Raw genomic sequence first — 26,968 nt, 5'->3', positions numbered from 1 at the left:
GTTACGGAGGATATCCCAAATATTTCATATCAAAGGTCATATTTGGGTTTCAAGAACTTGAAGTGTGCATTTGACGATCATATTAATGCATATTCTTGTGAGTGTAAATCAATCACCTGGTCTGATATGGAGAATTATGTGTTGATATCAAACCAAACACACACTGAGGCTCCAGTATGATCATGAATATTCAATCAATGCCTCTTTGTTCGTGACCTGTGTGAGATAACTGCAAACAGAATAAAGGCATCTCCACTCGCACAGATCCACTTCTATCTCCGCACGCTTTATCTTGGCTTGTTAATGTCTGTTATCTGTCTCCTTTGAGCAGGAGAGCTTATGTGATCAATAAAGAGGGAATCTGCAAATAGTTCAGTCAATATCAGCCTTCAACTAAAGTGGAGGACAGAGAGAGTTCACGAGCGCTCGACTGATCCCGGAAACATCCTCATCCTCAGGATACACTTACGGCACGAGTCAAACACGTCAGGAGGATTGAACACACTCCATACAAACGGTTACAGTGATGAACACACAACTTTTATTCAAAGTCATTCAGTATTTTCAATTTTGATATTTTTAGGTCAAACCGTTCTTGTCCGTCAGTCATATAATGGAGGTCTATGGTCACCACCTCAAAGAGAGAAGTCCAGATTAAACATGATTTAATGACTCGTAAATGTAAGTACACATTGATGGCCTAAGACACGAAACAAGCGGTTTGTGTGAGAAAACTAACAGTATTTATATCGTTTTTATCCTGAAGCGCCTGCACCCTCAGATCAGTTGGACGTGGCTGTGGTTACAAGAGGTAAAAACGATATAAATACTGTTCGTTTTCTCACACAAACCGCTCGTTTCGTGTCTTAGGCCATCAATGTGTACTTACATTTACAAGACATTAAATCATGTTTAATCTGGACTTCTCTGTGCATGCTCTTTGAGGTGGTGACCATAGACCTCCATTATATTACTGACAGACAACAACGGTTTGACCGAAAAATATCAAAATTGAAAATACTGTGGAAACAAAGACACCTACATCTTGGATGCCCTTGAGGTAAGATAAAACATATCAGAAATTAATTTCAAAGTGAACTATCCCTTTAACAACGGGACAAATGGTTAGCGCTCCCGGCGCATGGTCTAAAAGGGCCGTCTCTATTCTCTTAATGAGCAATGCGTGTGTTTTGGGATTTACGTGCGTTAAACCACCAACTCGTCTCCCATTCCCTTTAAATGCCAGATGCGCTTGCGGCGTGGCGGATTCCACCATATCTTAATCTACACAATCATTATCTTTTACATTTATTTTAATATCTGGCATGTGTGAGTGAGTGTACGCACGTTGTGGACACGCCTAGAGGCGCACATTACTAACGCACTCTTTAAATAACTAAAATATTGCTCTGGTCAAATATTGCTTCAGTCGGTCAACGGCTCAGTTTATTTCAGTTCCTCAAAACACGCCTGAACACACACACTCGTTCTCAGACCGGCAGTTTTGCAAAATGCATTTGCTATTTAAACAACGTGACACAGGACGTGAAAATGAAAACTGCGTCGGGCTGAAACTAGCGAAACACACTAGCGATGCGCTTGCCGCTGCTCTGTGCCGGGTGTAAGACACATGAAAACAGATTCAAACCTTCTCTTTGGGACTTACGTGGTTTGCATGGAGGACCGTGAAGAATTCTGGGTGTGTGACGAACTTGACGGTGGGACACTGGAGCAGAAGCGTGGCGTTCTGAGTGTTCACAGGAGACCAACAACCTTCTCTTCGCGGCTCTACAAACATCACAGGAACACATCATCACTATCACCAGGACCGATGTCTCGACACCGAGTATCATTAACCCCTGCTCTGGCACACATTCAGGGATCTTCTGTCAAATTACAACAATTCTCACTCAAACACAAACAATATTAAACTTTTATAAAACTCAATTTGCGTCTTTTTTGAAATCTTAAGTTCAAAACCTAACATTATACAAAAGTGAATAAGACAGTCATTTGCACACAAAGTAAACACCCACACAAACACACACTCTCCGCATCATCAGGCCCACCTGCAGTGTGTGTGGAGACGTCCCTCTCGGCGTCTGCGGTGTTCCTCGGCGGCTCGTCTTCGCTGGCCATCGTCCTCTGGATGTTATGGTACCTGGAGACAGAACAACACCGGCTGAAACCAGCGGAGAACACTACACAACTACACACTACACACTGCACACTTCACACTGCACACTGCACACTGCACACTACACACTGCACACTGCACACTGCACACTACACACTACACACTGCACACTACACACTGCACACTACACACTGCACACTACACAACTACACACTGCACATTACACACTGCACACTGCACACTACACACTGCACACTGCACACTACACAACTACACACTACACACTACACACTGCACATTACACACTTCACACTACACACTGCACACCACACACTGCACACTGCACACTACACAACTACACACTACACACTACACACTGCACATTACACACTGCACACTACACACTGCACACTACACACTGCACACTACACACTGCACACTACACACTGCACACAACTACACACTGCACATTACACACTGCACACTACACACTGCACACTACACACTGCACACTGCACACTACACACTACACACTGCACATTACACACTTCACACTACACACTGCACACCACACACTGCACACTGCACACTGCACACTACACACTACACACTGCACACTGCACACTACACACTGCACACTACACAACTACACACTACACAACTACACACTGCACACTACACACTGCACATTACACACTGCACACTACACACTGCACACTGCACACTACACACTGCACACTACACACTGCACATTACACACTGCACACTACACACTGCACACTGCACACTACACACTGCACATTACACACTGCACACTACACACTGCACACTGCACACTACACACTGCACACTTCACACTGCACACTTCACACTACACACTTCACACTTCACACTGCACACTTCACACTGCACACTTCACACTGCAAACTACACACTACACACTTCACACTGCACACTGCACACTGCACACTACACACTGCACACTTCACACTGCACACTTCACACTACACACTTCACACTGCACACTTCACACTGCACACTTCACACTGCAAACTACACACTACACACTTCACACTGCACACTACACACTGCACACTACACACTGCACACTACACACTGCACACTACACACTACACACTGCACACTGCACACTACACACTGCACACTACACACGGGCGTTACAAACACATGCTTCAGAAGTGTGTTTGTCGTGACAGTCTCTGTTGCTCCTGATATTCACATACTCCGCAGTTTATGATGATTTTTTCTTTTTGATAATTATTTTTATTTTGGCAATATATCAATCAAAAACAAAATGGAAGGAGAACATTTATTTTTTAATTTTTTATATATTGATAACAATAGCAATCATAGCTTACTTTATATGAATCTTCAAGTTTATTTAAAATATGCATAAAAGTTACTGACATGGTATTTCAATTTTTTTAAATAAATATTTCTGAAAGAAGTCTCTTCTGCTCACCAAAGCTGCATTTTTATAGCAAAAATACAGTAAACAGTGAAACATTATTCTAATGTAAATCATCAGTTTTCTATGTGAATATACAGGAAAGTGTAATTTATTCTGAATTTATCATCATTACTCCAGTCGTCAGTGTCACATGATCCTTCACAAATCACTCTAATATGAGGATCTGATGATAAAAAAAATGTATGATTATTATTAATGTTGAAAACAGCGTCATATTTTTGTGGAAACCATCATACATTTTATTTGTCAGAATTCTCTGATGAATAGAAAGTTCAAAAGAACATTTGAAATAGAATCTTTTGTTACATTATAAATGTATTTACTGTCACTTTAAATCAGTTTAATGAGTCCTTGCTGGACAAAAGTATTAATTTCCCCAACACATCTCCAACACACTGCAGTGAATAATCTGTTCCCGTCTCCGTCAGTGTCCGTGTGTGTCCTCTAGGTGGCGGCGTCACCGCACACAGACCTCAGATCAGCTTTTGCTCTCTCCCATAGACTAGATCTAGTCGATTCTCTGGCATTACAACACAATATTAAGGGCATATCCTTCAGCTTCATTAGTAGCCTTACTGGACGCCATCTTTATTACTGATTTACTTACTTTATTAAAACTGGGAGCTGTGAAAAATATGATACACCGATGTTTTGTTTATTTATGCAACATATTTAATTAAATTTTCCTTGCTTTAATTGTGTGATTTTAACTCCTTTCTGTGAAAAGCACATTTATGGGCTTACTATGGTCCACACTAATGGACTTATAAACCCTATTTCTCCAGTATAAATGCAGTGTGTGTGTGCAGACCTGCGGTTGAGCTGCTCCATCTGGTGTGTGGATCCGGATCTCGGGATGCCGGAGCGTTTGGCCGCATGGATCGGCTTCTGCCACGTGGTGCTGCGGTTCACATGATCCACGTAGAAGACACGGCCGTGGCTGTCGATCCGCGCTTCCCAGTCTGCGCCAGAGAGAAACAAATATATAAGCTTACATATAAGAAACGTAAGTAACACTATTCCGATAGTCCACTTCAGACATTATTAACTTTACAAGTACTCAACTAACTCTCATTAGAGTATTAGTAGACTTTCTGATTAATATCTACTATCACTTTATTCTGATGGTCCTCAACAGATATTATACTGACTAGAAGTAACTTCACGAGTAACTTATTCTACTAACCCGAAGCCTAACCTAACAGTCTACTAATGCTCTAATGAGAGTTAGTTAACATGTAGTTGCAAAGTTACTTATAGTTAGTAGAATGTTAAGTGGACTATCGAAATGAAGACATATGAACACTTACGAAACAAATAAACATACAATCAGAGACTGAGAAGAGAAAATGTGACGTTTGTGCACATGACTATAATATACTAGATATGCAGTGTTCAACGCATTAAACATTGAAATGAACTTGAATTGATCTTAGCAAACTAAACGGGATGAAGAACTGAATTCAACGAATTTAGAAAACGTTTAGTTTCATTTTTCAGTAATACACACAATATAAGAAATATTTCAGGACATTGATATTAATGATCAATGTTAATAGAAATAGAAAACACACATATTGGAATAATTTTCATATTAGCTTTGTTGAGCAAAAAACACTTTACATTATAAAAAAATAAATAAAAACATTACAAAATCTTACCGATACCAAACTTTTGAACAGTAGTGTACAGTGTTTTAAACATTACATATTTTATACATTTCATTCAAGTCATTCCAATTTCTCCGTCTTGTGTGACCGGGACATCTAACTTTACATTCATGAACTGAACAGAAGGCAGTTAAACTGAAGAATATGCATGAAAACACACACACACACACACACGTCATAATGCTAGTCATAAAACAGCATTTTAAATCTTGACTAGGATTTGTGAATTATTGGCTTCCAACTATGAACATATTAATATCTTAACCGACTTGCTTTGCTTCAAACACGAGCTCCGCCTCTTTGCTGCGGTCGCCATGGCAACAGAAGAAAGCCCCGGAGAGACGGATCAGGCCATCCCAGAGAGAGACGAGCTCACTTTGCTCAATTGTGCTCGAGTGTGTTTTACACATCACTCCTGACACCAAAATGCGTGTGCTCTTTGCATTTATCAATCTTGCCCTGCTTGTTTTCCTACACAAGCACAAATACATTCAAGCATGAATTCAAGGAATTTACCCAAATACTAACTCTTTTCTTGAGGTTTCTATGCCAGTGTTGTTCAAAAACTCGCTCTTTTACCTTCTTTTCTGTGGCAAATGAACAGTGATGGTGCTTGATTGAGTATTTGTTATCAGATATCTAACAAAATATATTTTATGTTTTGTTGATCTCATTTGTCCATCTCAATTGTACCCACTCATATGATCACTTCTGGAAGTTTCAGGAAAAAGTGAGAATTGTCAATGTCAATGAAGATGGGAGTGAGCATTCAGAAACATGGTCTGATGGGATAGAGAGTGAATCTCATGGCAGATCAAACACACACACACACACACACATGAAGGCAGCAGGTTAATGGACAAAGCGAGGGAAAGGACTGACTCAGGAAAGCTTACTTGGTGGTAATGGTTGATCAACACTTGAGTAATGATGGGGATCAGGAAGATGAGTGAACGCATGATGACTGATCTGCAAATGACAACTGCCTACAAACACAATCAAAACACAGGCCCATGACTTATGACAATCTGCTTATGCCATAAATCAGCGGTTCTCAACTGGTTGGGTGAAAATTTCCCTGTCAATGTAACATTAAAAATACTAAAATAAAAAGAATAAATACAATTTAATGTATTAACTCAATCAAATACTTTTATTTAAAATTAAAATAAAATACAAAAAATGTAGTATTTTAATTAAAAAAATGTTTTGCATGATATACAATTTTGGTGCTCTGTGTTTTCTAGTCAAATATAAACTCAATATAAAGTCCTGAGGCAAATCAAGTTGAGAACCACTGCCATGAATAATATATAGGTTGAATTCAGGACCAAAATTGTCACAAAGTTGCACAATTTCCCTGAATTCACCATATACTTTATGTAATAAACTGAAAACAAGCATGAACATGTTGTCTGTCCGATGAAATATGAATTATGGAGCAATTATCGGTTCTTATATTCATGCGCGTATGGATGAGTTTCAGCAGTAATTGGCTGCCAAACTCATCACTGGTCAAGCCGTTTCACAGAGCAATTGTATGTGGGTTTTTCACTGATGATGTTATTTTGCTATGAAAACCGTTCCAAAACATAACCATAGAGCTAGATCTGTTCAGTGTTGTCATGTAATCTCATAATGAGTGTTCAGTATGACTCTCCTCATTGTATTTCTGTACTCACTGTACAGATAATGTATCCCACAATCAGGTGCATTTTTCAACATCACCTGTATCGTTGATCAAACTGTCAATAAGACATTTTAGCATTTTAGGCGCCATCCAGCTCGTCGGTAGCAGCTGGGGTTAGGTGTCTTGCTCATGGACACCTCGACACTTGGTCAGGTGGATGTATTCGGAAACTATGTATTCTATGTACACTGTAAAAAACTATATTTTCAAGATTTGTTATCACAACATTTTTTCTTTTGTCAAATCAACTTAAATAATTTATTAAGTTGAGATAACTTAAATTTTGAGTTTCTGATGATTAAAATTAATCCCCTTCATTGTATTAACTCACTTTTTCCAGTTAAATCACGTTAAAATTTTAAGGCAACCAGGTTACTTACATTTTTAAGTTAAACCAACACTACTTTTTTACAGTGTATTCGGAAATACTACTTTGTAGTAAATAAAGTACGTATTCGATTTTGAACGCTGCAAAAATGCTCATTAAGATTAGCAGGATGGTAACATGAGATAAAATGAACCAAATATTGATGATTTGATAGTCTTTAGCCGTGATTCCACTGTCGGGCCAGAGCGAGCCAGGGCTTTCAATGGGCCGGGCGGGGCTAATAGCCTCGCACCTGGAGCACCGAGCCCAAAGCCACTCTGCCTTTCCACAGCGCTTCACTAAAACACACCTCAATGTCACACAAACCCATGATTTCACCAACAAATGGAAGTTTAATCAGAAAACTAATCTGAAAAAAAGCACTGAAAACTAACGATATCACAAAACGAACATGACAAAAGCGACCATTTGTTGGCATTTTTGTTGTTCATTAAAGATTTAAAACCCAAGCATCTAGATTTTACCACAGGTTTACAATAAAAAGGTGCACATTGATCATAATGAATTAATTTGTGGCAAGATTGCACATTAGTCACACAGCAATAAAGTGGTGTTTACCGTTATTTCACAAAAGAAAGAGGACACACGTAGCCTGTAATAATTTCAGTTTGAGAAACAGAGCAAGCTCCCGTGAAACCAGAATCGCTTTATTTTCTGACATATGCAGAGCTAAATATGGATAAAAGAGACGAGATGTACTGACGGATACAATATAAACACGATTGAGATTTGTCAGAGCGGACATATTCACCATGTTTACTATGGTAATGGTTAGCGCGCATAGTCTTTTGCATCGCATATATACATCAGATCAGGTTTTCAAACACTCGCTGCGGTCTGAAAGAAAGTTTTGAGCTAAAATGATTTTAAAAGTCTTTAATGCTGATTAGCTGCTATATGAAATCATACGCGGCTCCAGTATCGTCCGTAACCACTTCTCAAGCCCGAGTTGGCCCGCTTTGGACCAAGGTATTTGGCTTGCCAAAAAACCTAGACCATTGGCCCCAAGCAAGCCCCGACGAAGGCCGATCAAGCCCTGAAACTGGCTCTGGCACGCACTAGCACGCAAGTTTTTTTGGCGACAGTGGAAACGCGGCTTTTGATTAAGAAATATCAAGAATTCCTGCACACCCCTGCAGAAAAAATCCAGCATAAATCAACACTAATTCCATGATGGTCCAGTCTGGTTTATGATGATCAGAGCTGGTAAAATGCTGGTCTAGCTGGTGGACCAGCTTAGTAAAGCTGCTTTCAAGCATAACTGAGCTGGTCCACCAGTTCTCCCAGGAGCAAACCAGCAACTAACATACCATGCTGGACCCAGCATGCAAACCATACCTTACGCTGGTGACTTTTCAGCAGGGACATTAAAGAGTTTAGCAAGCCCTTTCATCGATGCATGATTTGGACAAGACTCCTCACCTGATGAGGTAACACTGGGCCCGGCTCCTGGCGACACCTCCACCGCCCCTTCTCTCTGGGGACTGTCCTCTGAGGACGACTCCCTCCACTGAACCGAGCCGTCTCCTGGCTCCCTGATCTCTGGACTCTGCATGGAGTCCGAGACGGATTCAAAAGCACTGTTCTCTTCCTCCTCTTCCTCCTGCGAGGAGAAGACAGTGCTCTCCGACAGGCGTGTGCTGTCGACCGAAGAGAGACGCGTGTGGCTGCACAGGTGGTTACGCCCCTCGTAACCCGAGTTACTGTAGCAGGAAGTGCTGTAACAGGAAGTGCTGTAGCAGGAAGTGCTGTAGCAGGAGTTGTCACAGAGTTCGCACTCACTCACTCGAGGATCCCTCCTGCTTACACACACTTCCCCGTCTTCGCTGTCCGGCCGAAGGGCGCGAGGTGAGGGTCTTTCCCCCTCCAGGAGTTGGTTGAGTTCAGACAAGCCCTCGATGGAGAGGCTACGTGGTAAGGTACGCCTGCAACACGGTCTAGGACACTCGGGCACGATTGATGGAGACTGAGCTTCAGACACCTCATCTTCATCCTCCTCTTTGTCCTCTTGGGGTTTGACAGTGATTTCCTCGGATTCTGGATCAAGAACTTCGTCCTCATCTTGGCTGTCAGGGTGGCATTGAGCTGACGGCAAGCTGTGCAGTAAATGATGAATGCGGATGTAGTGAGACCGAGGCGTCTCGGGTTCTTCACAGGCTGAGGCGATGACCGTCTCTAATTCGGACACTGGAAGCGAACAGGGACGGCTTTTTCGCTTTAAGGCACCTCGCATCCTTGGGGAACAGGGTTCTTCCTCATTCCCATCTCCTTCCACCCTCATGTCAACATGCTCTGAGCTTCTGTCAATCTCTACATGCTCTCCAGTTGCTCCCATTTCATCTCCACATGTGTCTTCAGCATCATGGTTCTCCAGTTCCTCCAAAGGAGTCTCAGTCACAGTTTCATTGGACTCTATTTTTCCATAGTCTTGCTCCTCAGTTTCCCCTTGAGTGGCATCACTCAATAGTGTCTCTCCTTGAGCTGTTACAAGCTCATCGGCCGATTCTTCAGCTTCCGGTGGTGGATCAGCTATTGAAGTAAGCAGCACAGCATCTTGGGTCTCTACTTCGAGAGGACTTTCGGCAAGCGGCTCCTGGATGTCAGGTCCCAAACTCAATGCATCTTCCACAGGCAGATCAGAAGCTCCTGGTTGGTCCTCGTTGGGCTCCAGCTCAGCCTCCTGGTCAGGTACCACATCAAACACTGGCATTGCATTGAGGGATACTTCTTCATCATCTACAAAGGGGAACAAACAAATCTCTCAGTGTGTTTAAACAGACCAGCTATGACACCATTAGCAATAATCAGTACTCGTGCAGAAATTTCCTGTCTTAAAGGTCCTTTTTAAACCTGCTATTAAGACGTATTTTGGTTGGTCAGATCACAAGTAGACGAGGGACACACATTCTTGTTTACAAATGGTGTTTTCCCGTGTACAATGCGTTTACAAATTATGTTTGTCCACTTTTGACCACTTCTGGCCTGATATCTTTGAGGCCTTCTTGGGTGTTCAGCCGACAAAGTTTAAATCCTGTTTGGCTAGAACGCTTCCCATAATGTTCACAGTAGACGTGTAGACCAGGGTTCCTCAAACTCGGTCCTGGAGGGCCGATGTCCTGTAGAGTTTAGCTCCAACCCTGATCAAACACACCTACCTATGAGTTTCTATTGATCCTGAAGACCTTGATTAGCTTGCTCAGGTGTGTTTGATTAGGGTTGGAGCTAAACTCTGCAGGACATCGGCCCTCCAGGACTGAGTTTGAGGAACCCTGGTGTAGACGGTCTTTTTGAACACATTCGGACACTTGAGCGTTTTCACTACGAAAGCAATCCAGGTAAATGCATTTTCGACTACCTCTGGAAATGGTCGAAATGGGACAAGCTAAAAATGTTTTACATAAGGTACAAAGTTGTCATTTTAAGGTTTATGCCGCAGTCTCTTTCCCATTCAGTAAAAGTACCAGTGATTGGTGACTGAGTGACCAGGGTTTCCAAGAAGGTCAACAGTACAGTACAGCACGGTAAAGATGGTCCACATAAGTCTCTCCAGCACAACTCTCAGGACTCATTGCAGACTTGGTATTCATCGCCAAGTCATATAGACTACTGTCATGATACCAAATTATTATTATTGATTAATATTATTATTATTGTTGAGTGAACAACTCATGTAGGTTACGGTTGCTATACTTTTGGAAATATTAAAGTCCACCTGTAGTCAACAATTTTATCCCTAAAATTACAGATTTTGTAATTGCCGTGGTCGCAATTACAGATGCGGTTGGTCGCAATTTCCATCGAACTCTATTGGTAACGACGGAACTTGTGACCATAGTTGGCTAACGATGCTTTCGGGGAAACGCACCCCAGATTGGTTACAAGGTGGTTTGTGACGTCAGAAACACCAGCGATTTCAAAGCGTGTTTTTGAGACTGTCTTTGGTTCACTGCAGTTTTAAGGAGGAAATACTCAGCAATGCTGTCCACTGATGAACTTACACATGGTTTATCTTAAAGCATATTAAAAACACCACATAGACACATAAACAACATTGAAAGCTGGATTTACACCAAAGGGGGACTTGAAGTATTGTGGATGACCACAGCATGTCACTTGCAACCCTAGGGTCATGTGTGGATAAAAGCGCCTGACTTCTGAACAAATAGTCACATATCATTAACAAATACACAAACAAACGATCTCAGGATAGTTATGCTGTGAGGAAAGCAGATACAGTAGTAAACATCCTACAGACCTGGATGAATTGATGAGGTTATCTCAAAACGAAACTGCAACTGGCCGCTGACATGATCTGTCGGAAGCCGTCGGCCTAAAGTGTAACTCACCACACGGTCCCTGTTCACACATTGCAAACATTAACATATTTTTAGAATCCTGGAGGAAAAACATGCACAAATGGACCAGTAGTTTGAGAAACAAGTCAATAATTAGAGTGTAATCACAGTCCTCAGCGGGCTCAGTGTTAGATAATTAATGTATGTTAAATGATTGTTTAGTGGAGACCTACCCGATAGCATTCTTCTCCAGCAGCCTCTGTACGGGCACGACCAACTTTCCCAGGAAGCGTTTGATGATGGGTCTGCTCTTGGCAAATTTATCTTTCACCTCGATCTCCAAAACGTCCGTCGGCAGGGACACAAAGCTAAATCTCTGTGAATACAAAATCAAAGAAGACTGCTCAGATCTAAATCAAGAGATTTGTGTTAACCGCTGATATTCCCTCTAGTTCCTTCTCTTTGTTCTGCTTGATTTACACTGCATTACAGTTTGATACCTCGAGGAAATCTGATGGTTCACACATGTTGCTGCATTCCTGACCTTCTCAAATGGCATAATCATTTATTGTTATAATCATTAATACAGATTTATAACAATTATGTATTTTGTGATTTAAAAAAACAAACAAATTCTTAAAATATTAATTAAATTCATAGTTAAAAAATAAATGAAAATAAATAATAACTAAATATAAAATTAAAAATAAACAAATAAAATAAATAAATTAATAAAAATAAACAAATAAATAAAATATAAAATAAAAAATATTAAAAATTTTTTTTAAAATAAAATAAATAGATATAATATATAAACAAACAAACAAATATAAATACATAAATAAAAAAATAAGTAAATAGATAAATAAAACATTTTAAAAAGAATAAATTAATTAAGTCCTATTTTATAATATTTTATATAAAAATTCTTACATAATTGTTACATAATTACAAAATTCTTAAATAAATAAATGAAAATAAAATAAATAAATAAAATATAAAAAATAAAATAAAAATTAAACAAATAAATACATACAAATAAATAAATATAAATACATAAATAAAATATTTTTTTAAATAATTAAAAAAGAAAGAATGAATGCACGAATGAATGAATGAATGAATGTCCCCCTTGACTAATCAGGATATTAGTCTGTATGCGATACACAGTGTTCTCTCCACTCGGGGAAGCTGCATCCTGGCCGGAGTCCATGGGAAACTGCAGTGCTGACGGTGTGTGTGTGAACGCACAGGAATGGAGTGTATTGTTCCCCGAGGCAGTAAACCGAGGCGGCCCGACTCGTGTTCAAGGAGGCCCGTTTAGGACAGCGCCACATAAGCCCAAACTCAGCAGATTCTGCAATCACAATGACATTAAACCCCTGCCCATCATTTCTAAATCCACTGAGTCCTCCACAGGACTGCAAACACATCACGCTAGTTCGAGACGTCTGCAACCGCGCCAATGAGTGCAAACACAACAAACACAAGCAGAGAAGAACTTCTGGCTCTGTCCCGATCCGTTTTGTTGAGATGTTCAGGGGTTGTGTGTTTATTTTACAGAGAACGCTTACAGTCGACAGAAACGCATTTAATGCAGATTTAATAAAAAAAACACCAATAATAATAGCATGGAGTCACTATGTTTTTAGACACAGTACAGTGATATAGGATAACCAGACTTTTAACAGTCAAACTTGAATTAATCAAATGCAAATACAGATTTTTCTCATAAATTGTGTCCAAAGCTGCATTTATTTGATCAAAAATACAGTCAAATCAGCAGTATTGTGTCATATTATCCTTAATGTTTTTTGTGTGATGCACTTTTTTCAGGATGTTTTGATAAATATAATTTTCAAAGCATTGCAGTGTTTATTGTAAATGATTTCATCATTTTAGTGTTAATAATGTTGAATCAGTTCCTCTTGCAGCTTCTCTTCTCTTCTCTGATGATGTGGGCGGGGCTATAACCTGTCACTCACATGTGATCAGCCAATAGCAAACCACAACCATCCAATCAGTTCCACACAGACAAAAAAAAAAAAAAAAAAGTACCATGGAATGCTATATAAATTTTATAAGGATAATGATGTTGTAATTACTCAGTGTAATGATATCAAAATAACATGGTATTCCCAACATACTTCACGGTGATTTTTTAGTTTTTAGAGTTTTTGTTGAATTGTTGGCTAATATAACAGCAATTCTGTATTTTTAGTACTATGCTGATTATTATTGTATTTGGCAACACAGGCCAGGTTTCTGAAGCAAACTGCAGGATCTGCAGAAGCAGAAGCAGTAAAACATGTCCAACATGTCCATTAATAAATCAGAGAGAATACGAGCTTGTTCTGCAGTCAAACCAGCTGAGGAATAAAGACCAACTCTCACACTCCATCTGCCATATTAAGAGGAATGAAAACAGACAAATTGTAAGTGTGTGTGTGATTATTAGTGAATGAGACCTGTGTGTCTGCAGGTTTCAAAGCTTTAGTGTGAGCAGGAATAAAACGAGCCCAGAACATGGCTTTGGATTTATAGAATAAAACACCAATAATAAACACAAACCCTTTAGAGGTCTGAAGAGTTCACATCACAAGAGTTCAGGAAAAGATTTAAGCTGGAACATGTTATTATTGACCAAATAAAACCATCTAGGCAAACATATTGATTCACACTGACATGTTTCTACTCATCATATGCCAAAATGATCATGAGTGCAAACCTATTTATGCAGTTATTAATCACATCTGAGTGACATTTAGAATATTCATGATTTTTGCAATGATTTTGTGGGCAATATTTCCAAATTGGTCAGTGGGTCGCAGTAGTATGAGTCTTAACGTTTTAAAATTAAACATTGAACAGCAAAAAGGCAAAGCATTTAAGAACTGCAATTAATTTCCAATTGTTTTTTTTTTTGTTTTTTTAAATATGTCCAATGAGGCATTTTACAATGTTTTCAAAAGGTAATATTGCCGTTTCTTGCAGAATTTTTAAATTGGTACATAAATAACAATGAAGAAAACATTCTATTTATTAATGAATCAAAACATACAGGAGATTCCAAAAGATCACATACAAAAATATCTCATTTAAACATGGAAATAAATGTTGAAAAAAATATTAGTAATTTAAGATTTATTATATTTTTAATTAAATATATATATATATATATACATTACTATATTCATATTTTAAATGAATAATGTTTAAGATACTATTATTACTGTGTCATTAATTAAATAAGATATGTGACTGTGATCAGTGGTCAGTCTTTGAACGATTAATTGATCATCAGGTTTTATCCTGTAAACTATAATTCATCAGCGCTGCTGTCATTAAAGAAAAGAGGGAAACAAAAATCAAATAATTAAATTCATTCAAGCGATTAACCCTCAGCCAAACCCTAATCTTACACATGTTGTTAATTAATACTGCCTTGATTAAATCCTTAAAAGCTTTGTGAAGTATCTTGTGAATATCTGTCATACGATATAATTAGAAAAACATAATAAGGTTTTGTAGATGAAGTCACGCAGTTCTGTGCATGTGTTTCCACATGTGTTGCAGACAGAAGCGGGGATAAATAACCCGTCTGAGAGATCTTCATCAGAGATCTTCATCAGAGATCTTCATCAGAGATCTTCATCAGAGATCTTCATCAGAGATCTTCATCTGAGATCTTCATCAGAGATCTTCATCTGAGATCTTCATCAGAGATCTTCATCAGAGATCTTCATCAGAGATCTTCATCAGAGATCTTCATCAGAGATCTTCATCAGAGATCTTCATCAGAGATCTTCATCAGAGATCTTCATCTGAGATCTTCATCAGAGATCTTCATCAGAGATCTTCATCTGAGATCTTCATCAGAGATCTTCATCAGAGATCTTCATCTGAGATCTTCATCAGAGATCTTCATCAGAGATCTTCATCAGAGATCTTCATCAGAGATCTTCATCAGAGATCTTCATCTGAGATCTTCATCAGAGATCTTCATCAGAGATCTTCATCAGAGATCTTCATCAGAGATCTTCATCAGAGATCTTCATCTGAGATCTTCATCAGAGATCTTCATCAGAGATCTTCATCAGAGATCTTCATCTGAGATCTTCATCAGAGATCTTCATCTGAGATCTTCATCAGAGATCTTCATCAGAGATCTTCATCAGAGATCTTCATCTGAGATCTTCATCAGAGATCTTCATCAGAGATCTTCATCTGAGATCTTCATCAGAGATCTTCATCAGAGATCTTCATCAGAGATCTTCATCAGAGATCTTCATCAGAGATCTTCATCAGAGATCTTCATCTGAGATCTTCATCAGAGATCTTCATCAGAGATCTTCATCAGAGATCTTCATCTGAGATCTTCATCAGAGATCTTCATCAGAGATCTTCATCAGAGATCTTCATCAGAGATCTTCATCTGAGATCTTCATCAGAGATCTTCATCAGAGATCTTCATCAGAGATCTTCATCAGAGATCTTCATCAGAGATCTTCATCAGAGATCTTCATCAGAGATCTTCATCTGAGATCTTCATCAGAGATCTTCATCTGAGATCTTCATCAGAGATCTTCATCAGAGATCTTCATCAGAGATCTTCATCTGAGATCTTCATCAGAGATCTTCATCAGAGATCTTCATCAGAGATCTTCATCTGAGATCTTCATCAGAGATCTTCATCTGAGATCTTCATCAGAGATCTTCATCAGAGATCTTCATCAGAGATCTTCATCAGAGATCTTCATCAGAGATCTTCATCTGAGATCTTCATCAGAGATCTTCATCAGAGATCTTCATCAGAGATCTTCATCAGAGATCTTCATCTGAGATCTTCATCAGAGATCTTCATCAGAGATCTTCATCAGAGATCTTCATCAGAGATCTTCATCAGAGATCTTCATCTGAGATCTTCATCAGAGATCTTCATCAGAGATCTTCATCAGAGATCTTCATCAGAGATCTTCATCAGAGATCTTCATCTGAGATCTTCATCAGAGATCTTCATCTGAGATCTTCATCAGAGATCTTCATCTGAGATCTTCATCTGAGATCTTCATCAGAGATCTTCATCTGAGATCTTCATCAGAGATCTTCATCAGAGATCTTCATCAGAGATCTTCATCAGAGATCTTCATCAGAGATCTTCATCAGAGATCTTCATCTGAGATCTTCATCAGAGATCTTCATCAGAGATCTTCATCAGAGATCTTCATCAGAGATCTTCATCTGAGATCTTCATCAGAGATCTTCATCAGAGATCTTCATCAGAGATCTTCATCTGAGATCTTCATCAGAGATCTTCATCAGAGATCTTCATCAGAGATCTTCATCAGAGATCTTCATCAGAGATCTTCATCTGAGATCTTCATCAGAGATCTTCATCAGAGATCTTCATCAGAGATCTTCATCAGAGATCTTCATCAGAGATCTTCATCTGAGATCTTCATCTGAGATCTTCATCAGAGATCTTCATCAGAGAGTGCTTCTGTTTCCGAGCGGCTGGTAAAAGTGCCGTCAGATTCAGAAGAGATTCTGCTTTCATCAAAGCAATCGCGTCTCCAGACTCAAGATTCAAAGATGACTTTTTAAATGTCAAAATGCCTTTAAACGATCCGTCATATCGAACGCTGTGAAGTGAATTTGAGTGAAAAAGTGTGTAAAGCAAAGTTGAGATGTTGTTGGCCAGAGAGAAAAACAATATGTGTCGTCGGAGGAAAAGAACAAACACACATGCACGTCGTCCATTAACGAGTGAGAAACTGACCTCTCTCTTCCAGACGGGCTGGACCGTGTTGCAGACGATGCCGGACCGCTTCTCCTGTCCGTGATGAGGAAGAGCTGGGAAGATGCTGTGCTTTCCCGGCTGGATGGAGATCTTCAGATACGGGTCGGGATTAAAGAACATCCCTTTCTTTAGACCGAATGCCTGAAAGCCTGGAAAAAGCAGAGCAAGAGAAGGGTTTATGGTGAAAAAATAAAAAATAAAATTAGACAGACAAACAGACAGACAAACAGATAGATGGATGGATGGATGGATGGATGGATGGATGGATGGATGGATGGATGGATGGATGGATGGATGGATGGATGGATGGATGGATGGATGGATGGATGGATGGATGGATAGATAGATAGATAGATAGATAGATAGATAGATAGATAGATAGATAGATAGATAGATAGATAGATAGATAGATAGATAGATAGATAGATAGATAGATAGATAGATAGATAGATAGATAGATAGATAGATGGTTTCTTGATCATGTCAATGAGTTGACTGTAGTAAAATGGCCGCCACAGTCACCAGATCTCAACCCAATAGAGCATCTTTGGGATGTGGTGGAACGGGAGCTTCATCCCACAAATCTCCATCAACTGCAAGATGCTATCCTATCAATATGGGCCAACATTTCTAAAGAATGCTTTCAGCACCTTCAATGTAGTATTAAGGCAGTTCTGAAGGTGAAGGTGAAACAAGGTCTAACTTTTACTCACAATATAAATCACACAGGTACACTGAAGACAGGCAGAAGTTTCTCACACACTCATTACAACAGAGTGATGATCAAGGGGAAACAGATCAGTGAAACGACAGCTGACAAGACTAACGAGGTAAACAGATGAACTAATGAACAAACACTGACACATGACAAACACACATGCACACACACACACACACACACACACACACACACAGTATATAAAATTACTTTAAATAAAAAAAATATATATAAATTTTTTTTCTTCAACATCTGTTTACTCTAATATTTTTAAGACAGTTTTATTTATATCTGACTGTTTATTGTCTCATTTTTTGCATAACCTGGTGTCAATGCAATATTAAAACATCATTCATAGAGAAACAAGGAAAGCAAGAGGCTTAAAGGCTAAAGCCGAAGAGTCTGAAAGCAGGATCTCTCAGAATCCCATAGGATCTCATTATCTCCGTCAGTATCCAGACAGGCAGTCGGAGGCGTAATATTAATGTCATAATCTACTGAAAATGGGCTTAATGTGTTTTTAACACTATAGAAGAGGCGTCCGAGTGTGTGTGTGTGTGTGTGTGTGTGTGTGTGTGTGTGTGTGTGTGGAGGATCTCCTGCTTATACTCAGACTCACTGGACTGGTGCACAGGTGAAATATTGCTTATGCTTATAATGTCTTTTATTAGTGTAGCCCATAAATGTGACCCTGGATCACACATGCTTTGAAATTGAGAGTTATACATCATCTAACAGTTGAATAAATATGCTTTCCATTGATGTGTGGTTTGATAGGATAGGACAATATTTGGTGAGATGCAACTATTGAAAATCTTGATTCTGAGGAAGCAAAAAGTTTTCGCTGCATTCACTCACATTTTTTTGTTCGTGATATATTTACAAAATATCTTCATTGAACACGATACTTTATTACTTAATACTTAATATCCTATTTATTAATAATTACTTAATATCCTAATGATTTTTGGCATAAAAAAAAAAAAAATATCTATCATTTTTTTTCACTCATACAATATGTTGTTTGCACAAATAGACCCACGCGACTTGCGACTGGTTTGGTGATCCAGAGGCACATATTTGATTTCTCGAGTTTTTCTCCTCGGATGAGAAATTAATGTGCATATATTTATCCTCTGACATTCTTCAGCTCACGGCAGCGGATGAAGTTATGAATAAAATATACATCCTGAGCCCTGAAGTGCAGTGAATAGTGCGGCCATCGCAACTTCAACCGTAGCGGAGAAGAGAGACAACGAGACGGATATTCATCATTTATAAAGAATAAATTCAATTATGTTTGGGTTATGACATTGGATTCATGCAATTTAATTCAGAAGTTAAAGAGAATATGGTAAAACTCTACAATAAGGTTCATTAACTAACCATTTCTGTATTTGAAGAGTGCCATTTGAAATTTTCTTCTATAATGATAATTTTTATCAAGCTTGTATATTTAAGTTCAGTGATTTCACTTAAATGGCAATGATAATTACCTATTAATTGTTATTCAAGTGAAATTACTGAACTTAAATATACAAGTTTGATAAAAATCATCATTAAAGAAGAAAATTTCAAATGGCATTTAGAGGCTTTTGCATCTGAACTCTTCATTTATTAATCTTTGTTAATGCTAGTTACAGCTGTTCATTGTGTGTTCAAATTAGTTCACAGTGAATTAACTTTGTTAATAAATAATGTATCAGTAAATGTTAAAAATAATATTAACTAAGATAAATAAATTCAGTAGAAGTATTTATTTTTAGTTCATGTTAACTAATGAACCTTATTGTAAAGTGTCATCACCGAGAACACACAACCCTGCTGAGTATTTCAATAGTTGCACAAACCAAGAAACCTCTATATCAGAACACACTAAAAGCTTTTTTGAGATTTGACTAGAGGATTAATTCTCAACGATTGAACCTTAACAGTTGTTTGCTCGTGAATAAACACATAGATATGAGTAATATGAGTGGCGTACCTGACAGGGAGAAGCTGATGAGCCTCCGGCTGCCAGTCTGAGAGAGATCTGCACTGATGACCGGCTTCAGAGCCTATCAGAGAGAAGAGGAGAGGAGACGGCCAATCAGAGCGCAGCACAATCACGAGATGGCCAATCAGAGCGGAGCACAAGCAGAAGACGACCTATCAGAGCCGGACAGGAAGTGCCACTACATAGGTCACGCCCCCTCTCCTGCTTTCTGTGCTCTTGTGTTTCTCCATCCCTGAGCTGAAGGCCATCACACACGAATCAATAGCATGCATTCATTAGAGCTGCACTGATTCAGCATCCAGAAAGAGCAGAAGGAGAGCAGAGGCTCATGGGACGCCACTTCTCAGCAGAGGGGGAAGTCTAGATGTGTGGCGGATGTGGGGAACACCGGCTCCGGGGTTATGAGTGTCAACGAAACAAGACTGCAATATGCACAAATGTTCAAATTAAAACGGGACTAAAAGTTAAAAAGGGGAAAACCTGTGTTTGTGTGTAATAAGAGATTCCACCTGCAGATGGCAGTGCAGTGAGTGAAGATGATGATTCACTTCCATCGTATGATTTGTTTTCTTCTTCAAAATGTAAGTAAATAATGGCAGAATGATCATTTTTTGGGCGAACTATCCCTAACAGATGCTGCCATCGTCTTCAATGATGTTTAACACACATCCCTCTGTTAAAATCTCAGAAAATATAGGGTTTAGTGTTTCATATAAATCTGCAAATGAAAACAGCCTTAGTTATAGTCCACCACATCATATACTCATTATCATATCAGTCCAAACTCGCATGTCTTTCTTTCTACAGAGGGACACAAAAGAAGAATGTTGGTAAACAGATATTTTTGGCTCCCGTTGACTTCCATTTTTCTCCCGACGATGGGAACCGAAACTGTTTGGTCAATAACATTCTTCATGATATCTTTATTTTACCTTTCACAAAATAAAGAAACTCCTACAAGTATGGAACAACATTAGGGTCAGTAAATGATGACTATGCCTTTAACATGTGCATCGGCCATTCATGTAGTCATTCTACTCAATACTCATTAAATGTTTGCAAATATGTTGTTACTGATTAAGCAACATCACATTGACCGTATGTGCTTCTCTTATTTAGCCATTACTGTAAGTTCTTCAACTGATGATGTCATCAAGACTAGTTCAATCTCCTGAATCAGTTCAAACCATCTCAGTTATCAATTCAAAGTGTGATTCAACAGTGTGTGCCATTGTCACTCCATCTGACAAATATGTGCATAAGAAGTATATGTAATATACAATTATATATGAAGAGTTCAGATGCAAAAGCCTCTAAATGCCATTTGAAATTTTCTTCTTTAATGATGATTTTTATCAAACTTGTATATTTAAGTTCAGTAATTTCACCTAAATAACAATTAATAGGTAATTATCATTGCCATTTAAGTGAAATTACTGAACTTAAATATACAAGTTTGGTAAAAATCATCATTAAAGAGGAAAATTTCAAATGGCATTTAGAGGCTTTTGCATCTGAACTCTTCATATGTAAGTTATAACTGTATTTTATATGTAAAAAATATATGAATATATATATAATAATACTAACAAACAGAACTTTGCCTGAGAAATTATGCTTCTCTTTTACTTTTTACTAACCCCCCCCCCCCCACACACACACACATATGCACAAAGAAGCTATTTTTATCCAGAATCCCAAATGCATATTTTTCACTTGCCTCACACAAATTGCAGTGCTCTAAAATTATACACGATGCACAAAGTAAACTATTTAGAAAGCGCTCAACCATCGATCCACACGATTCAGATCCACACGCTTCAGAACCATCTAATTTACAAACACTGCAAAAATATTCATTTAAATGTAATTTACTAAACATTCTATACAGTGAGTATAAGAATATAGAATATTACATCCATCATGTAATACATTAAAATGTTCCAATACTAGAAGTATTCATAATTTGTTCATGAATTTAGTTACATTTATTTTATTAAGTTTTTAACACCATGTCAACAGCAGGGCAAGAATATAGCATAAAATTAACACAATATATTGAAAACATTTTAAGTTAATATGAGAACGCAATTTTAAACTCTTTTAAATTTATTAAATGCACTTTAGGGTTGCATTAGTCATTCATAAATTATTACTTAAATTGCAAGTCATAAATGCCACACTATACAGATTTAGTAACTAGCTAGTTTGTAACTAACTCTGTACTTGAACTAATAAAATGTAAACGAATGTTAATGTCAACATTATCATATTTGTCAAAATGATTGAAGATTTTTCATGCAGTTTTGTTTTATTCCAGTCATTAGGAGTTTATAAATAAAGTTGAGGTTTAATGCGACAGACATTTTTAGTACATAAGTTGCATGTTTACATCATGAAACTCCACTTATGCACAGCTAATGTTTGATCTTGAGTGAGGATTCGAACGCTGCCTATTAAATGAATAAACGGATCAGCATTTGTTTATGAATCAGACTTCACTGATCAATATGTTCCAGTTAAACAGCTTCTGTTTATAACTTACTTACTGTAAATAAACATAATATATAAAATAAATAAATAATCATTATTATAGGTTTATTTTATGAAGCGGCTTTCACATAGCGGACAGGCAAAGAAACACAACAGCAAACAACCAAAACGATACAACAAAAGCAACTCATATTTAAGATGCAAATAATACATATTCTTTTATAGTGAGAGTCAGGACTTGTACGATAAAATAAAAACCCTTAATAAAGCTTGTGCATTATCACTGTCCGAGTTTAAGGCGTTTTTGCTGCAAAGTCTAAATTTGAACGCTGACCAATTAAAAGCATTCATGGGTAAAACTGCTGAATATATGAAAATATGCAGAAAAATGAAAGCTAAGCAAAAAACCTCACTTGGAATCATGTGATATGATGCCATAACGTGAGGTACAACATAAATAAATCACAATATCAGTGTATTTGGTCCCCATACGCAGCTCTAGAAGTTTCCTACCCTTCTGTCATAAGAAACGACCTTCACCCATCCCGGGATCCAGCTGAACGGATCCGCTCTCCTCCGGGCCGGAGTCATCCGTGCGAGATCGGCTCGGGTCCGGGTCAGAGCCCTGGAGAACCGAGCCGGTCCGTGAACGCGAGTCAGTGTGGCTTTACCATCCATCGTGAGTCCGCACGTCTTCCTCGACCTCCAGAGAATCCCGGTCCTCATCCCAGGCTTTTCCAGCCCTGCTTCCGAACAGGTTATTTTTAAACAGAACGAGCGCTGGTGTTGAGATCAGGTTCTGTGTCTCTCAGCGTTTCTGGAGAACACGCCAGCACAACGAGAAACTCAATCTCTCGCTCGGGATTACTGCTAACAAAGGGTTATTTATTTACGGCTGTTTTTACAGTTCACTGGAACAAATAAAGATAATGAAGAGACGGGATCGCTATAAAGAAATGCACACTGTGTCTCATCGATCGTCTGTAAGGTGTAAGGTCATCGAGGGTTTCATCAAATACAAAGAGCTTATTGCTAATTGATTGTGTCTTGGGTGGAATGACCTTTGATCTATTCGACATCTGGATCTCATGTACACATGCAGAGAGAAGGGGAAACTATTATAAATGGACAAAAGTGCCACAAAAGCTTCAATTATCATCCAAAAATTCTAGTTGCATCACTTGAATCTTATTAACAAACACCGTGAAACATTATCATGAGCAGCTGTTCCAATTAAGAGACATTTCTGGAACATTCTGCCTTTGTTCTGAACTTTATAAGCCAATCACTGGAGCTGTAAATGCCATGTGACTAACTACTCTGGAAACACACAAAGAAAGAGAGAATATATATATATATGCAAGTCCATTTCATGCTTTAAAGAATAAAATATAAAAAAAAATATTTTAAGTGGTTAATTCAGCCATATTTAACATACACATATATATATATATATATATATATTTAATAATTAGCTTAATGAAGCCACTTATAACGCGTACGGCCCTTAAGGGGTAGAGTAAACAGTTTGTACAGTATAAAATCCATTGTAAAACATTTAGTTCCAGTCCTTGATTCTGATTGGTCAATAGCTGTGTTTTATTCACGATAAACCGCTTCACCCAATGGTTCAATGTATCACTACACAACACCCCTAGCAACCACTGTTCAAACATATGTTTGTTCTCATTGACGCTTACAGAGTATTGTGAGCGATCGAGAGTGTTTGTGTATTTACAGTAGATATAACATCTTACATTCGGAAAAAAAAAATCGCAGCGGACATTCAAAACTGCGTTTAGAAATATCTTGTCCTTTTAACCGGGTTTTCCCATCATTTATCAGTTGCGCATTGCTTCTCCGCGCTCGCAAGTCTCAGTCCTTTCAATATAAAGTCTTCTCTACCGACTCACTCATGAAGACAGTCTTTGCCGCCATCTAATGGAGAAATAATGTTCTTCTGTTGCTGTTCGCGGTCAGGGACGGAAGGAAGGCTTTTAGTGATTTTACTTCATGAAAGTTGCACTAATACATATTTTTTGGCTTTAATATTTGTATTGTGTGGAAACCGTTTAATAAAAGCTATAAAGTACTGGAGGCGAGTGCTGTGTGGGAATAAGACACGACAACACCCTTCAGACTTATTCACCACACACACAGCCTCGAGAACATTATGGCTTACTTACATCTATTTAATATCCCCGTAAACCACCTATGCCAACACGTGTGTGTGTGTGTGTGTGTGTGTGTGTGTGTGTGTGTGTGTGTGTGAATTTACTCACAGAGGACAAGGGGTTCCTCACTGTCACGCTGGGTGTTGTGGCTCGGAGAGCTCCACTCAGACCGTGATAATATTTGAAGCAAACCTTCGTCTCGGCTGCGAGAAACAGAAACAGGAATGAATGACACGAAGGTCGAGAGACACTGATAATAATCATAAGTGTTTGTTGATCATCAGATCCTCATATTAGAGTGATTTCTGAAGGATCATGTGACCCTGAAGACTGGAGTAATGATGCTCAAAATCACAGGACTAAATTACACTTTACAGTATATTCACATAGAAAACTGATGATTTACACTGGAATAATATTTCACTGTTTTACTGTAATCAAATAAATGCATCTTTGGTGAGCAGAAGAGGCTTCATTCAAAACATCCAAAAGTTTGAATGCTAGTTTACTACAGAACAAAAATAACAAAGATGTCTTAATGAGCATCCATCATCAGTGGGCGCAGCGGGAGTGTGTGTATCATCGGCGGATCCGTGTAATGAAAGCTGACATCTTGCTGAAGTGGATGTGAAACTCAACAGAATTACATGACGGGTTTCCCAGGGTGCATTGCAACTCAATCTCATTTCTGAAGGCTCCCTGCTGGTGTGTGTGTGTGTGGGTAGCAAAACAGATATGATACATCTGCTATTGTCATGTACAGTATGATGAACCAGTGGAGTGTGGAGTGATGCGCTGTCAGATGATTTCAGATGTGTGTGTGTGTGTGTGTGTGCTTTTCCAGGTGAGCTGCTTCATCTAAAATCGTCCCTTATTTAGTTACTACACCTTCTAAAAGTGTTGTTTTCATGACTGTCCACTTCTCTGTTCTCTCTCTCACACACACACACACACACCTGGGTGATGCACCTGCGTAATACAGAGCCATTACTTTACAGACTGTTTCCATTAACACACACACACACACACAGAGATAATCCAGCTTGACATTAAGTGCCGCAAATGTTTTTTAGTCATATTCCTGAACGGCTGATCTCCTTTCATCCCACCGTAATGCTTTTAGAAAACTTGTGTGTGTGTGTGTGGGGTCGAGCAGCGATCGACAGCTGATTGTATATAAAAATATCAAGGAAAGATAACACAAAACAATCTATAGTTTGTTAGTTAACTATAGTTAGTTGACTGGTTAATGCATTTACACAAAATTAGCAATATTTCTTTCTTACAGTATTTGTTAATTATTGTAAACATTAGTTAATAAAAACAGTTTTTTAGTTCATATTATTAGTTTCAATAATGTAATACTGAAATTAACATGAACTAAGATGAACTATTATTAATGAATGATTTAGAAGTAGTTTTCAGTGTCAGTTCTTGTAATAAAATTAATATTAACGAACAAACATTAGCAAAGCCGCTGGAAGAGAAAAATCTTGGGTTAGTTATTTTTGAACATGCATTACAGTGTACTGTATATTAACTGCAGAAATTGTACTGTATTTTAGATTGTTATTTGTGATAAAAGCTTCAAATAAACTGTTCGTTTCTTTGGGCTTCGTTCATAAACACAAGCATTTGTGTGAATAGTTTTGAATATGTAAATATAGTTTAATTAAAATGTATTTCATCCACCAGATATTAAATTGGATGTATCATGTTCAAATTTCTGAATTCAGCAAGCGTTTGATGTATTATCTAAATATGATCAATTTATATGGAAATGGGATCACACACTTTATATTAAGAGTCTTTAGCTACTATGTACTTACATTAAATAATTTAATTGGGTTACACTTTATTTTAAGGTGTCATTGTTACAGTGTAATTATACATTTATTAATATTAATTAACTACACTGTAAAAAAATATTGATGGTTTAACTTAAAAAATTAAGTAACCTGGTTGCCTTAAAATTTTAAGTTGATTGAATTGGAAAAAATGAGTTAATACAATGAAGGAGATTAATTTAACCGTCAGAAACTCAAAATTATATGTTATCTGAACTAAATAAAATGATTATAAAGTTGATTTGACAAAAGAAAATATGTTGTGATA

The 26,968-nt window shown here is 38.1% G+C and overlaps 1 protein-coding gene across 6 annotated transcripts in view; it reads right to left on the bottom strand.

The window, feature by feature from the left end:
- Positions 1 to 26,968, bottom strand: part of hecw1a (HECT, C2 and WW domain containing E3 ubiquitin protein ligase 1a) — a 59,032-nt gene that overhangs the window by 20,896 nt on the left and 11,168 nt on the right. For 4 of the 6 annotated variants that reach the window (XM_089125577.1, XM_089125578.1, XM_089125579.1 and 1 more), the window contains 9 exons: positions 24,962 to 25,056; positions 20,175 to 20,247; positions 17,452 to 17,621; positions 11,906 to 12,048; positions 11,633 to 11,733; positions 8,800 to 10,113; positions 4,441 to 4,591; positions 2,070 to 2,161; positions 1,667 to 1,788 (listed from right to left, as the gene is read on the bottom strand). In XM_089125577.1, the coding sequence (XP_088981703.1) occupies positions 1,667 to 1,788; positions 2,070 to 2,161; positions 4,441 to 4,591; positions 8,800 to 10,113; positions 11,633 to 11,733; positions 11,906 to 12,048; positions 17,452 to 17,621; positions 20,175 to 20,247; positions 24,962 to 25,056 (2,261 nt within the window). Of the gene's footprint in view, positions 1 to 1,666; positions 1,789 to 2,069; positions 2,162 to 4,440; positions 4,592 to 6,195; positions 6,286 to 8,799; positions 10,114 to 11,632; positions 11,734 to 11,905; positions 12,049 to 17,451; positions 17,622 to 20,174; positions 20,248 to 24,961; positions 25,057 to 26,968 lie in introns of all 6 variants that reach the window. The other 2 variants (XM_089125581.1, XM_089125580.1) reach the window with 1 other exon arrangement.

The sequence above is a fragment of the Pimephales promelas genome, chromosome 22 (genome assembly GCF_988280905.1).
Source record: "Pimephales promelas chromosome 22, fPimPro1.hap1.1, whole genome shotgun sequence".
NCBI lineage: Eukaryota > Metazoa > Chordata > Actinopteri > Cypriniformes > Leuciscidae > Pimephales > Pimephales promelas.
This window is presented reverse-complemented; position numbering and strand designations above follow the sequence as displayed.